The 15,904-nt window shown below is 39.6% G+C and overlaps 1 protein-coding gene across 1 annotated transcript; it reads left to right on the top strand.

Annotated features, from left to right (window-relative positions):
* Positions 1 to 338: 338 nt before the first annotated feature.
* On the top strand, positions 339 to 2,243 carry LOC103656740 (pyridine nucleotide-disulfide oxidoreductase domain-containing protein 1-like). Its single transcript, XM_040625601.1, has 2 exons — positions 339 to 923; positions 1,472 to 2,243. The coding sequence occupies exons 1-2, from the start codon at positions 390 to 392 to the stop codon at positions 1,718 to 1,720; spliced, it is 783 nt and encodes a 260-aa protein (XP_040481535.1). The 5' UTR covers positions 339 to 389; the 3' UTR covers positions 1,721 to 2,243.
* Positions 2,244 to 15,904: the final 13,661 nt, after the last annotated feature.

Below are 15,904 nucleotides of genomic sequence, written 5' to 3'. Positions count from 1 at the left end.
ACGGGACTCAATGCAGTGGTGCAACAGTCATGTCTACTCTTGAGGAGCTCACAGTCTAGTGGAGGAACTTCAGTCCTATCCTACTGCACCACATTTGGCATATAAATTGGTCTCAGTCAATGTCAGTTGGGGAAAGCAGTGAAAATTTTTTCAGTTCTGGGCTTGGGTGGGTGGCAGTTTCACATCTTTTCCTTGGCGGTTCTAAATGTGATGGCTGCCAAGGTTTAGAATTTGCCTTCTTAATGAAGAATAATTGCTTGAAATGGAAAGAACGTGGTAGAAATCAAGAATTTTAATACATAGAGCCGGCAGCTTTGCTTCCGCTCCCGGAATACAAACTTCTGCGGCTCTCCCACCGGTTGTAAGTAAATCACTAGGAGTCTGAGAGCATGGAAGCAGCGCGCCCTCCCTCGACGATGGGGAAGTTTGTGGTGGTCGGCGGTGGCATCGCAGGTGTCACTTGCGCTGAGCAGTTGGCTATTCAGTTTCCATCAGAAGATATTCTCCTGTTAACAGCTTCTCCTGTTATTAAAGCAGTTACAAATTTCAAGCAGGTTTCTAAAGTCTTGGAGGAGTTTGATGTTGAAGAGCAATCGAAAACCATGTTAGAAAATCGCTTGCCCAACATTAAGATTATAGAATCTGGAGTGAAGCAACTGAAGAGTAAAGAACATTGCGTTGTAACGGGAGACGGCAGTCAGCTTGTGTATGAGAAACTCTGTCTGTGTGCTGGAGCTGCGCCAAAGTTGGTGTGCGAAGGAAATCCTTACGTGTTAGGAATCCGTGATACGGACAGTGCTCAGGAATTTCAGAAACAGCTTACTAAAGCTAAGAGAATAGTGATCATAGGGAATGGCGGCATTGCACTTGAACTGGTGTATGAAATTGAAGGCTGTGAAGTCATTTGGGCCATTAAAGATAAAGCTAGTAAATATTCCACTGAGAAAATTAGATAATTATTTTACAGAAAATGACACATTTTCTCATTTCTTGGAAATCAGTACCTGGTATTATTGCTGGTCTTAATTCCTAGTCATTACCTACCTTTCTGTGCTATACTGTTTTCTAGTTAAGGGGGGAAAGTCTCTTCTAGGTTTATTCCCTGTTGGTACATTTTGAGATTCATTCTTGCTTTGCGGGGGGAACCAATGGCTATCGTACTCAAGAATGAACCAGGGGATTTGCCATGCATATTATTTACTCCTCTTTACGTTACTCTAAGTTTTTTCTTCATAACTCTAAGCTGATGTAGTCCAGATCCTACATATTTGTTAATTCGCTAGATACTTTTAATGTTCAGAGACTATGTGGTGGTGTGATCCATACAATAAATGCAGTGCCATTCAAATGTTTTCTTTGGGACACTCCCCAATTTTTGTGAATAGATTTCTAGCATAACAACACAATGTAAGTACATAGAGTGTTTCCTTTTTGGTACTCACCAGAATGATGTTTTTATCCCTGCCTCTAGGTTGTATTGCTGGGAAAATACAACGCACAGGGCTTAGGTTCAGATCATGAATTAATGCTGAGATGTACTAAAGGACAAGAATACGTCAAAGTCGTCATGCAGAATGGGCGAATGATGGGAGCTGTCTTAATTGGTGAAACAGACTTAGAAGAAACATTTGAAAACTTAATTTTAAATCAGACAGATCTTTCATCATATGGAGAAGATCTGCTAGATCCAAATATTGATTTAGAAGATTATTTTGATTAAAAAAGGTATTTCAAGAGCTACATAAAGTTCCAAATAACGCAATGTCACAATAAGGCAAATAACGGATATAATAAAGAATACAGAAGTGATAATGATTTTAGTGGGAAAATATTAAAATATAATATTGAAAAAATAGATGTAAATGATTTGATCTTTATAACACAAAACTGACCACTTATGTGAATGCAAGCATTTAAGTTACTCATTTCTGATTTAACTAGGTTGTAATCTACTTAGCCAACAACTTGGTCTGGTATACTAGAGTCCTTCTGATTGTGAACTGTCAGGGTTATGGTTTTAAGAGGCTTATAGTTTTACACAGAGATGTAGCAATATCTTACTTGCTAATATCATTTGTATTGATACCCTATTCTGTTTACATTTGGATTCTACAGCTGTTAGGAGCTGAAATCACTCCCTTTCTGTAATAAATCTTTGTAAAATATTCCGTGTAATTTTGCTATCAAATGAAAATAAACATATCAAGGCATAAGAGTTTAAAAAAAAAAGAATTTTAATACATAGACTGCAGGGCTTTATCGTCTTGGTGGTGATCTTCTCTATCTTAGAAGTTACTGGGTTTCTACATTGCTTCCAAAGGTTCTGCTCATTATTGGAAATTACATATGGTCTCCATCCCTGGAGCTCTCGGGAGATCGAGTGTGGCCCTTTACAATAATTTGCTTGATCATTCATAGGATCAAATACCTTATGTAAAATGGGGAACAAATCAATATTTATTTCATCTGTTTTTGATGAATAGTAATAACGCAAGCTAAAACTCTGTACCATATAGTAGCTGTTTTACAGATGGTGAGACTTGTCCAAAGCCAGTCCAGATAATAGCCAGTATGTGGCAACAGCTAGTAAGGGTAGGAGTCCTGGCCTAAGTTGGTGAACATTCCATTCCAGGTCTTGGCCCTATAGGTAGACATTCTGTAAAACTTTGTTGCTTTGAATGGAATTGAAACATTATGATAATTTATTGTTTTCTGCACAAGGAAATGACAGCAGCACTTTATGATTCCAGCATGGTGAGGCAGCGAGACTGGAGCTAGGCAGACTTGTTTCAGAATCTAGACTACTCCTTATGGTCCTCACAGAAAAATGAGAATCGTATTAGTGTTCATTCCACAGGTTCATGATGAAGACCCAGTGAGACCTTGGGTGTAAAGGGCTTAGCAGAGGCCCCGGCCCACGGGATAACACTTGCAATCATTACTTGTCTAGAGGCCACACTAACCTGTGGTTCATCCTCACTTCCTCTGGGATTAGATTGAGGGGCTGTCAAATGAGAGAGCACAGATTTAATCTAGGACAAGCAGCCCCCAAACTGGCTTTGTATCAGAATTATCTGGGGTGTATTATGTTCATCACTGGTTCTTTCTTTAAAGGATTTTAATAAAAACATGAACACATGCATATGCGAAAATTCGAAAGGATATGCATGGAAGGTGAATCTTTTTCTGCCAACACAGATATTCCGTTTCCCAGACCCCTTTGAGAGACAGCTACTCTTACCGTAGTCTTATCTTTCCGAAATATAACCGAGGCATAGACACGATATATCTTGCATGTTCACGCTGTGCACACTTCTTGGATCTTGGGGGTTTTTCTTGGTAATCTGATGCGGAGAATATGTCCGATCAATACCTACAGATTGTGCCTGCCGTATGTTCCCTTGTGTATGGATGTGCCAAAATGTACTGAACCACTTCTCTCTTGATAGACATTTAGGTTATTTCTAGACTTTTCAAATACAGGCAACATTGCAATAAATACTCTTCTGCATATTTCTTTGTGCGCATGGTGTCTGTAGGATAAATGCCTTGAAATGGGATTGCTGGATTGATGGGTTTAAGGAAGTTTAATTTTACTATATATTTCCAAGTTGCCTTTCAAAGGAATGATACTGATTTACTCTCTCATCAATAACCCCTCCCCCATGCCAACTTTGTAATATTTGCCTAACAGATAAATAAAAAAAAACCCAACTCATTATTGTTTTGTTGCATTTTAAAATTTATGACAAACAGTAAGCATGTGTTCCTTTGTTTAAATGCAAAGTTTAACTTTTTTTCTGCAAAATGTGTGTCCTTGTCCTATGCCTGTTTTTTGCTAGTTTTTTTATTTATTTAGAACTCACATTTACATAGGTAGTACCTTGTACCTTCTTGGAAATATTTCTTTTCCTGTTTGCCTTTTGTCTTTGACTTTATGGCAATTTTTATATGCAGAGATTTTTAACTCTTGTATAGTCAAAGGATTAGTTCCTTAATTGTCTCTGAATTTTCTGTGTTTCATAGAAAGATCTGCAGTCTAAGGTTATTTATTTTATTTTATCTTTCTTTTTAAATTTTTTAAATTTAGATTCAATTTAATTAACCTATAGTGTATTATTAGTTTCAGAGGTAGTGTTCAGTGATTCATCAGTTGCATACGACACCCAGCGCTCATTCCATCACGTGCCCTCCTTCATGCTCATCACCCAGTTATCTCATCCCCCACCCACATCCCCTCCACCAACCCTCAGTTTGTTTCCTAGAGTTAAGTCTCTGATGGTTTGCCTCCCTCTCTGTTTTCATCTTACTTTATTTTTCCTTCCCTTCCCCTATGTTCATCTATTTTGTTTCTTAAATTTCACATATGAGTGAAATCATACATTTGTTTTTCTTTGAGTGACTTATTTCACTTGGCATAATATCCTCTAGTTCCATCCATGTCTTTCCAAATGGTAAGATTTCATTCTTTTTAATGGCTGAGTAATATTCCAGTGTGTGTGTGTGTGTGTGTGTGTGTGTGTGTGTACCACATCTTCTTTATCCATTCATCCATCAGTGGACATCTGGCCTCTTTCCATCATTTGGCTATTGTGGACACGGCTGCTATAAACATTGGGGTGCAGGTGCCCCTTCAAATCACTATGTTTGTATCCTTTGGAGAAATACTTAGCTGCACTCTATGATTATTTAAGAACACTTCTCTCTCACTATCTCTCTCATGAAAAAAGTTCCTCATACATTGATCACCTTCCTTAGATTCAGTAAAGTAAAAGAAAAATATTTTGTAATCTTTGCTCCTGAAACATTTAAAATAGCCTTTTTTTTTAAAAGATTTTATTTATTTGACAGAGAGAGAGAGAGGGAACACAAGCAGGGGGAGTGGGAGAGGAAGAAGCAGGCTCATAGCGGAGGAGCCTGATGTGGGGCTCGATCCCATAACGCCGGGATCACGCCCTGAGCCGAAGGCAGACGCTTAACCGCTGCGCCACCCAGGCGCCCCTAAAATAGCCTTTTAATTATAGTCATCATGGTGTACGTTAGATGCCCAGGGCTTACTCCTTTCCTAGCTATCGATTTATACCCTTTGACCATCACCTCCCCACGTCCCACACCCCAGCCCTGGGCAACCACTTTTCTACTCTCTATTTTTTTTTTTTGAATTCAGCTTTTTTAGTATTGTGGTAATCATTTCAGTATTGTGAGAATACACTGCACGTGTATTAAATCATCGTGTTGTATACCAAATGTCAATAATATCTCAATAAAGCTAGAAAATAATTTTTCTTGTTCTCTGTTCTTTCATGGTTGGAATTCCCTGTAGAACAATGTGGACCTAAAGCTTTGTTGGGGGGGAGGTGATTGTTTTGACAAATTTCCTTTTTTCTTTTATAATGATTGGTCTGTGCACATGCTTTATACCTTCTGGAGTGAGGGCGGGCAATCTATATTTTCCTAGAAAATTATTTATTTTTCCACCTGGCAAAATAATCTTTTGTAATTCTTTGTTATTCACTGCACATATAAAAAAGGTCATTGTTTTTGTATTTGCGTGTTTGCTTTCTCAGTTTGTTAGGTTTTATCTAGTTCATTGCCTTTTTGCCTCCCTCCCCCAAAGATGAGGTTTTTTAATGTATTAGTCCTACAGTTTTTTTAATTGCCTGCTTTATTACCTTATTTAACTTTGTTAATTCCTTTTTTCCCCTTACTTAGGTTAATGTGTTGTTTATCTAACTCCTTCAGAAGAATGCTTAATGTACTTACTTACATTTTTTTCTTTCTTATTATTGCTGTAATTAATTTTCCTTCAACCATTGCTTTAACTAAATCCCACAGGTTCTGTTCCATGTTTTCAGTATTATACATTTCCAGTTGTGTATTAATTGTTATTTATTTATTTAAAATAGTTATTTATTTGAGAGAGAGAGCATGAGAGGGAGTGGCAGAGGGAGAGAGAATTCAAGCTGACTCCACGCTGAACATGGAGCCCAACGTGGGGCTTCATCTCACGATCCCGGAGATTACAACCTGAACCGAAATCAAGAGTCAGGGGCTTAACCAACTTCACCATCCAGGAGCTCCTATTTATTTTTTTGATTTACAAATTTTCTTTTTTTTTTTTTTTTAAGATTTTATTTATTTATTTGACAGAGAGACAGACAGCCAGAGAGAGAGGGAACGCAAGCAGGGGGAGTGGGAGAGGAAGAAGCAGGCTCCCAGCAGAGGAGCCCGATGTGGGGCTCGATCCTGGAACACCGGGATCACGCCCTGAGCCGAAGGCAGACGCTTAACTACTGAGCCATCCCAACGCCCCTTGATTTACAAATTGTTTCAGAAAGTTTTATACTTTTTTGGTGGGATGGGATATTTTGTCTAGTTTTGATATTAATTAAAAATTATATTGCCCTGTGATCATTTATCTGTAGTCTTTTTTTTAAAATAATGCATTTATTTATTTTTAATTTTTTTATTATGTTCTGTATTCTTTATTCCTTTTGAAATTTACCAAAGTTTTCTTTGTATACTAATATATTAACTGATTTTTATAAATGTTTCATAGACTCTTGAAGGGAAATGTTCTAGTCTCCAAATTTGGGGCATTAAGTTAGACATAGATGAAGAGACTCAAATTGTTTTCTTCTTTTTCTTTTCTTTTTTTACTTAGAACTTCTATAGTCTCATTTAACTATTGGTCTCTTCAATCTAATATGGGCTAAAGGGGGTGAATTAACCACTTAAGTTTTATTATATTTCTATCTTTGTTCTTTATAGTCCCTTTAGGTTTTGCTTTATGAATTTGGACGCCAAATAACTTGGTTCATAAAAGACAGCTATATATTCATCAAATAGTTTAATAATTCTTTTCAAAATAATTACTCTTTATTTTAGCAAAGTACCCCATTTTATCCAATTTGATGCATTTTACTCTGAATTAAACCTCCTCTATTACTCTTTATAAGGGCTCCCCTGCCTTGTTGTTTGTCTGTGCTGGTCTGATAGTTTGCTGACCATTCTTTTCATTTTGACATTTCTGCTTCTTCATTTTTGAAGTGCTTCTGATATATAACACATTAGCTCTTGTTTTGTGAGCCAAAGTCTGCATTCTTCTTTCATAGTGAGTTTATTCTGATCAAAAATTTTTATTTGCCAATTCTTTTTGTTCTGTCTTCTATATATCTCACCTAGTATTATCCTTTCTTTATAATAACACATTTTTAAAAATACATAAGCTAAATCTTTCAGCATACTCTCAATTTTGTTTTCCATGTGCCTACATTCCCACTGTCAGCTCAGCTACAGGAGCAGGGTGAGGGATTTTTTTGGAAGGCGAATGAACAAATGTCTGACCAGTAGGTAAGACAGAAGAGGCTGGAGTCACGTCTTTATAATTCCACTGACCACTGATTCTTTCCCACACAGAATTAGGATCATATTTGAGCCCCCAACTATATAAGTTCATTACCAAATATTTACCATTCTAGATACTGTCACATATGAGAAAAACCCGAGGGCTGTTGCCATTTTCATTCTGCAGAGGAAAATGAAGTAAGCATCTTGCATAAGCCAGCAAGTGAAAGAGCTGGAATTTGAATCCAAGCACATTTAGTTCTTTTTTTTTCTTTTTGTATTTTCTTTTATTTTGTTGTATTAGTCACCATACAGTACATCCCCAGTTTTTGATGCAATGTTCCATGATTCATTATTTGTGTATAACACCCAGTGCACCATGCAATATGTGCCCTCCTTAATACCCATCACCGGCCTATCCCAACCCCCACCCCCCTCCCCTCTGAAGCCCTCAGTTTGTTTCCCAGACACATTTAGTTCTTACCCTTTTTTTTTTTTTTTGAGAGGGAGGGTGAGAGAGAGAAGGGGGGAGGGAGGAGGAGCAGAGGAAGGGGAGAGAGAGAGAATCCTTTTTTTTTTTTTTTTAAGATTTTATTTATTTATTTGACAGAGAGAGACAGCCAGTGAGAGAGGGAACACAAGCAGGGGGAGTGGGAGAGGAAGAAGCAGGCTCCTAGCGGAGGAACCTCGTGTGGGACTCGATCCCAGAACACCAGGATCATGCCCTGAGCTGAAGGCAGATGCTTAACGACTGTGCCACCCAGGTGCCCCGAGAGAGAGAATCCTAAGCAGGCTCCATGCCCAGTGTGGAGCCTAATGTGGGGCTTGATCTCACACCCCTGAGATCATGACCTGAGCCGAAAACAAGAGTCAGATGCTTAATTGACTGAGCCACCTAGGCACCACCATTGAGTTCTTACTTTTGAGGCTGCGGTCTTTCTGTCACACTGGTCAGGCCGCAACGGAAGGAGAAAAGTGGTGCAGAGTTCTCTGCAGCTCTATGCCTAACTCAGTGGTTCTCCCCAGGGGCAATTTGTTCTCCCCTGGTACATGTACCAACGTCTGAGGACAGTTGTTGCTGTCACAACCTGGGGAAGTGCTGCTGACATCTAGTGGGTAGAGGCCAGAGAGGCTGGGAAATATGCTACCTTGCAAAAGATGATCCCTCCTTTTCTAATAAAAACTCGTCCAGTCCAAAATGTCTGTAGAATCGAGGTTGATAAACCCTGCTTCACCCTAAACCACTTTGTCCTTATTGGACTCAGTTCTGGCACATCCTCTGGGGCAAGTCTGGGTTCCAGCGTGGAATAATTGAGTTTCCCTTCACTGTGCATCTGAGTTAGCATTCCATACTGAGCACATGCCCTCGCCTTTGGAATCGAGCTCTTCAAAGGAGATTTTTGTTCTTAAGGATGATTGTATATATGGCAGTTAATTTTATGTCAGCTTGGCTGGGCCAGGGTACCAAGATATTTGGGTAAAAATTATTCTAGAGGGGCGCCTGGGTGGCTCAGTTGTTAAGCATCTGCCTTCAGCCCAGGGCGTGATCCCAGAGTCCTGGGATCGAGCCCCACATCAGGCTCCTCCGCTGGGAGCCTGCTTCTTCCTCTCCTGCTCCCCCTGTTTGTGTTCCCTCTCTCGCTGGCTGTCTCTATCTCTGTCAAATAAATAAATAAAATCTTTAAAAAAAATTATTCTAGATGTTTTTGTGAAGGTATTTTTTAGGTGAGATTAAAGTTTAAATCAATAGGCCTTGAGTATCTTCCACGATGTGGGTGGGCCTCATCCAAGCAGTTGAAGGCCTTAAGAGAAACAGGGAACTGTGTCAGCAGATTGCCTTTGGACTGGAACTGGAACTTTGACTCTTCCCTGGGTCTCTAGCCTGTTGGCTTCCCTCCAGATTTTGCTGGCTTCTACACCTCATGAGTTAATTCCTTAAAATCTCTCTCTGCCCACCCCCTTCTCTTTCACGCACCCTATTGGTTCTGTTTCCCTGGTGCTATCGTTTGAACAGTTGTATCTCCCCAGAATTCATATGCTGGAATCCTAACACCCAATGTGATGGCGTTAGGGGGCAGGGCCTTTGGGAGGTGCTTACCTCATGAGAGTGGAACGCTCGTGAGGGGGATTCGTACCTCGTTAAAGAGGCTCCAGAGAAATATCTAACCTCCTTGCACCCTCGGAGGATACAATCAGAAGTCTGCAAAGTCCCTGGAAGAGGGTCCTTACCGACCATGCTGGCAATCTGATCTTGAACTTCCAGCCTCCAGAACTATGAGAAATAAATTTATGTTGTTTAAGCCACACAGTTGTGATATTTTGTTACGGTAGGAACGGAGACACCTGGAGACCCTGATTAATACCGTACAAAATAGATGTTATGAATACTATCTTAATGACTTACTAGCCGTGTATATTTATGCTGGTCCCCTAAATCTCTATGTGCAGGAAGTGGGGAATCTACTGAGGACGGGCTGCCATGGTACATGGTTCTTTAATATGTTTCCCCATTCCAATTTATTCAATAAATATGCGTTGAGCACCTGCCTTATCCCAGGTCAAGTGTAACAGAAAGGTGGATGCAAGCCCTAATATCCCTGTCCTCAAGCCTTTCACACGCTAGCCGAAAGGACATATCCCAAACACCTAATATCCCTGTCCTCAAGGCTTTCACACGCTAGCCGAAAGGACATATCCCAAACACATAATTGTGCTACAGAATGATTAGTGCAGCCCTCGCTCTACTCGTTAAGGACCAGGAAGCCCAGAGAAGGGCATCTTAAGCAGCCCAGTGATTGGGCAGTTTCCCAGAACACCTGCACTTTGAGAGAGAAATAGACACCAGACAGGAAAGGCAGGAGAAAGAGCAGACAAGCTAGCCTTCAGGGATAGATGCACATAGGAGTGCACTGGATGCTGTGACTCCCATGATGACGGGTCCTTTGATGCTCAGAATTAAACTCTATCAATTGGAGACTTCCCCGAGTTAGCCTCCCAAAAGCACCTTATCCTCCATTTCCTTATGCCCAACTCACAGGACTGTTGTGAACAGATAAAATTAATATGTGTCAAAATAACGTGTAAAGTGCAGAGCAAAATAAAAATTAAGCTTTTGACTTTTTGAGGCAGTTAGTGACTGGGGAGACACAGATTCTAGCATTAGTGAATGGAATTCGTTAACTCCATTGGTGATTTAAGAGCTGATTATCTTGCGGGGGAAATGAACATTTCAGAGTCTTTTCTGTGAAGTGATGATAGCTAAAAACACTTCCTTCACAAAGAAAATATATATGTGCGCTCTTTCTAAACTATTAGGCATTATAAAAACATTTGGTGACTTTGGCCTCTCTCTCTGTCCCCCCCTTTTTTCCCCAAGCCCTAAAATGTTTAAAAGATAAATTAGATCCACCTTCATGTTGGTTATAGAATCTGACTGATGTGTATTTGGTTTCAATGTTTCAATCCCATGTATATTCATGAAAGTAGGAGAGGGGAAAATTACTTCCTGCCCAATAGATTCTAATGAGGATTTTGATAAGCAGAACAATCATTAATTGGTACATTTCTATTTCTACTACTGTCAGGCTGGGACAAGAGGCTCCTTATGCAAATCAAGAGGAATGGGAAAGTGGATGCTGATTTATGGATTACTAGTGATAAGTCAACATATTTTTCCGACCTTGAGAACTCAGCTGAAAGACCAAGGTCAAAGACACCAGCTCCCAAATAAGAATGCATAGACAATATTGGGACCAGGCTGAATTTGTGATATTTTAACTGCTTATTGCTGCTATACATGACTATATATTCTGTTATAGTCAATTCTACATTGTTATGGACTGAATTGTGTCCCCCTTCCCCACACCACATTCCTATGGTGCAGCTCTAATCTCCAATGTAACTGTATTTGGAGATAAGGCTTTTAGGCAATCATTAAGGTTGGGACACCTGAGTGGCTCAGTTGGTTAAGCATCTGTCTTCAGCTCCGGTCCTGGGGTCGAGTCCTGCGTCAGACTCCCTGCTCAGTGGGGAGCCTGCTTCTCCCTCTGCCTGCTGCTCCCCCTGCTTGTGCATCTTTCTCTTTCTCTCTCACAAATAAATAAATAAAATCTTTTTAAAAAGGGAAATAATTAAGGTTAAATTAAGTCAGGAGGGTAGAGTCCTCATCAGATAGGATTGGTGGTCTTACAAGAAGAGGAGATCTCTCTCTCTCTCTCTCTCTCTCTCTCTCTCTCTCTCTCTATGCACATGCACCCAGAAAAAGCCATTGTGAGCACATAAGGACAAGGCTGCTGTCTATAGCCAGCAAGAGAGCTCTTACCAGAACCTGGCCATGCTGGCACCCTGATCTTAGACTTACAGTCTCAAGAACTGTGAGAAATAAATGTCTGTGGTTTAAGCCACCCGTTTTGTTGTGCTTTCTGTTATTCATGTATCCAGAAAACATTTATTTTTGTGAGCATAATCTGTGCTAAATTCCGTGCTGGCCCTCAGGTTAAAAAGGCTATTAGAACCTGGTTTTTGCTTTCTAGCTATTCAGAGTTTAGTGGAATGGACCAACATGATTGATTCATTACAAGTCAGACATAATAGAAGTAAAAGCAAAGAGCATGGGTGCACACAGGAGTGCCTAGGTTGTGTTCCTGGGAGGGTCAGGGGATGCTTATTTTAAGAGGTGACATTCGAGCTAAGACTTGAAAGATGTCTTGCTGGGAGATTAGGACATTCCAGGAAGAAGCAATAGCATGTGGGAAAGTTAGAAGGGAAAACAGAAACTTTGAAGAAATGTAAAGTAGTTTTTATGCATGGAGTACAGGACGGTAAGGGAAGGGGTAGGAAAGAAGGCAGAAATGTAACCAAGGAAGGGATGTCATACATCATCTAGCATTCTAGGCTCAGAAGTTTGAATTTAAGGGGCATCTGGCTGGCTTAGTTGGTTAAGCGTCTGCCTTCGGCTCAGGTCATTATCCCAGGGTCCTGGGATCCAGTCCCACTTTAGGCTTCCTGCTCAGCGGGGAGCCTGCTTCTCCTTCTTCCTCTGCTCCCCCACCCCCACCCTGCCGCTTGTGCTCTCTTTCTCAAATAAATAACCCCCCCTCCAAAAAAAGGAAGTTTGGATTTTTTTATATAATTTTTATTTTGTTATATTAATCACCATACAGTACATCCCCAGTTTTTGATGCAATGTTCCATGATTCATTATTTGTGTATAACACCCAGTGCTCCGTGCAATACATGCCCTCCTTAATACCCATCACTGGCCTATCCCATTCCCCCATCCCCCTCCCCTCTGAAGCCCTCAGTTTGTTTCCCAGAGTCCACAGTCTCTCATGGTTCATTCTCCCTTCTGTTTACCCCCCCCTTCATTCTTCCCTTCCTTCTCCTACCAATCTTCCTATCTCTTATGATCCAGCAATTGCACTACTGGGTTTTTACCCCAAAGATACAGACATAGTGAAGAGAAAGGCCATATGCACCCCAATGTTCATAGCAGCATTGTCCACAACAGCTAAATCGTGGAAGGAGCTGAGATGCCCTTCAACAGATGACTGGATTAAGAAGATGTGGTCCATATATACAGTGGAATATTACTCAGCCATCAGAAAGAACGATTACCCAACATTTGTATCAATATGGATGGGACTGGAGGAGAATATGCTAAGTGAAATAAGTCAAGCAGAGAAAGACAATTATCATATGGTTTCACTCATTTATGGAACATAAGAACTAGGAAGTTTGGATTTTATCCTGAAAGTAAATAAGGACCTTTGAAGATTTTTCTTCACAAATTTTGGGGTTCTGTATTAAGTGATTATATACTTATGATTGTTATGTCATGTCTTTCTGATAGATTGATACTTTTCTCATTATAAAATACCCTTCTTTATTTCTAGTAACAATGTCTACCTTAAAGTATATTTTGTCCAGGTATTATGGCTACTCAAGCTCTCTTTTGGTAACTGTTTCATGATATATCTTTCTCTGTCCTTTGCCTTCCACCTATTTGTGTCTTTGAATCTGAAGTGTCTGTCTTGCAGACAGCATATAGCTGGATAATTTTGTTTGTGTGTTTTCATTTGGCTGATCTCTGCCTTTTGATTTGTGTTTAATTCATGGACATATCATATAATTACTGTAAATAAGGCAAGATTTACATCTGCTGTTTTGTTGTTTGTTTTCTACGTGCCTTATGTCTCTGTCCTCCATTATTGTATTATTGTGTGTGAATGGACTTTAAAAAACTGTATTATTTTAATTCCCTTATTATGATGATGATGATGATGATTTTTTACCATATTTATTATACCACTGCTTTCTCAGTGACTGCCCTGGTGATTATAATTAACATCTTAATTTAAAACAGTGTAGTTCAGGGACACCGGGGTGGCTCAGTTGGTTAAGTGTCTGGCTTTTTAATTTCGGCTCAGGTCATGATCTCAGGGTCGTGAGATCAAGTCCCGCGACAGGCTCTGCACTGAGTGGAAAGTCTGCTTGAGATTCTTCCCCTCTCCTCTGCCCCTCCTCTCACTTGTGCTCTCTCTCTCCCTATCTCTCTTTCTCAAACAAATAAATAAATCTTTAAAAAGCCCCAACAATCTAGTTCGGATTAAAAACGACTTAGTTTTAACAGTACGTAAAACCGTGATCCGCTATAGCTCCTTTTCTTCCCCCCTTCCTTCATGTTATTATTGTGATACAAATGACATCTCTTACAGGTTGAGCCCATCAACATGTGTTCATAATTACTGCTTTGTGCAGGTAATTTTTCAATCAGTTAGAAGAAGGGTTACAAATAAAAATAAACATTCTACTAAAGTCTTCGGTAATTTCCTATGTATTTACCCCTGCCAACGTTCTTTATTTCTTCATGTTATTCCAGTTACTCTCTGTTGTCTTCTCATTTCTGCCTGAAGGATTCACCTCAGTATTTCTGATGGGGCAGGTTTTCTGGACAGCAGTTCTCTCTGTTTTTGTTTATCCAGAAAAGTTTTAACGTTTCTTTATTTTTTGAAAGATGGTTTTGCCGGACATCGCATTCTTAGCTGATATCCCTTTTCTTTCAGCACAGTGCATACATCACTGTCATTCCACTGCTTTTTGGCGGCCATGGTTTCCGGTAAGAAATCAGCTGTAAATCTTATGCAGGATTCCTTGTATGTGATGAGATGCTTCTCTCTTGATGCTTTAGGGATTCTCTCTTTGTTTTTGGACAGTTGGACTATGATGTGTCCGGGCGTGGATGTCTGAGCTTCTCCACTTGAGTTTGAGTTTCTTGGATGTACAGGTTAGTATTTTTCATCAAAGTTGGGAAGTTTTCGGCCATTATTTCCTGAAATAATCTTTCTCCCCCTTTTGCTCTCTTCTCCTTCTGTGATGCCTATTACACATTAAGTGTATGTACTACGATGCTGTCCGACGGGCCCCTTGGGTTCTGTTAACATTTATTTATTTATTTATTTATTTATTTATTTATTATTTTTCTTATATGGCATAATCTCAATTGGCCAATCTTCAAATTCACTATTTCTTTTTCCTCTGCTGGCTCAAATATTCTGATAAAGGTTTCATCTCAGTTATTGTATTTTTCAACTCTGTAATTTCTGTGTGGTTCTTTTTTATGACTCTCTATTGATTCTTTATCAGGTGAGGCATTGTTCTCTTACTTTCTTTAATACTTTAGACTTGGTTTTCTGTAGTTCTTAAGACATACGTACAATAGATGATTTTAAATCTTTGGTAAGTTCAACATTCAGCTCCCTCAAGGACAGTTCCTACTGATTGTCTTTTCTTTTTTTCTCCCGAGCATGGGCCCTACTTTATTCCTTGCATATCTCTTAATTTTTTGTTAAAAACTCGATATTTAAATGAATATAGCATGGTAACTTTGTTAATGAAATTCTCTCCCCTCTACTGTGATATCTTTATTGCTGTTTGTACTTCTTATTTTGGTTATTGCTGTTTGTTTGGTGAATTTCCTGGATTAATTCTGTAAAGTCCACGCTCTTTGTTGTACGTAACCACTGAAATCCCTACTTGATTGTGAGTCTTAATTTTTAGTGACCCTGGAAAGACACCATGGTGGGCTTTGAGCTATGCTTTGGCATTTAGGTAAGCAGGGGTGGTCTGCATTCTTACCCACTGCTCTGGAATATGTGCTGCCACAACCCTTGTAGACAATCTACTGTGGATATCATCTTGCTTTCCATGCCAACCTAACCCATTATTTGAGTATATAATCAATAATTATTTTCATTTCAATCTACTCTGGAAGCTAGCAATAATACAGTTTCATATTTGTATATTAGTAAAAATCCATAGAATTTGATGACCCTTCAGGGCATTCAAAGTGGTGTCACAGTTATGATATCATCCTTTTCTCAAATAACACTGAATTGACATCACTGTCTTCATTTCATATTGGGAAATGTAGCGTCTAAGATATTCAGTGATTTGCTCAATGAGACAGATGATTGATGGCAGATGCACAATCAATGTCTGGTCCTTTACCCTTTCTACTACCATACAGAGCAGAAGTTGTTAGCCATGTCACATGGAG

The sequence above is a fragment of the Ursus maritimus genome, unplaced genomic scaffold (assembly GCF_017311325.1).
Source record: "Ursus maritimus isolate PB19 unplaced genomic scaffold, ASM1731132v1 scaffold_9, whole genome shotgun sequence".
Classification (NCBI taxonomy): Eukaryota; Metazoa; Chordata; class Mammalia; order Carnivora; family Ursidae; genus Ursus; species Ursus maritimus.
The sequence above is the reverse complement of the archived record's forward strand: the minus strand, read 5'-3'. Positions and strand labels throughout refer to the sequence as shown.

Bases quoted from the DNA above. Each gene is read 5' to 3' on its own strand.
- LOC103656740 (XM_040625601.1), top strand. From the start codon at position 390: ATGGAAGCAGCGCGCCCTCCCTCGACGATGGGGAAGTTTGTGGTGGTC. The intron at 924-1,471 runs GCTAGTAAATAT...CCCTGCCTCTAG, and splicing joins TTTGGGCCATTAAAGATAAA to GTTGTATTGCTGGGAAAATA.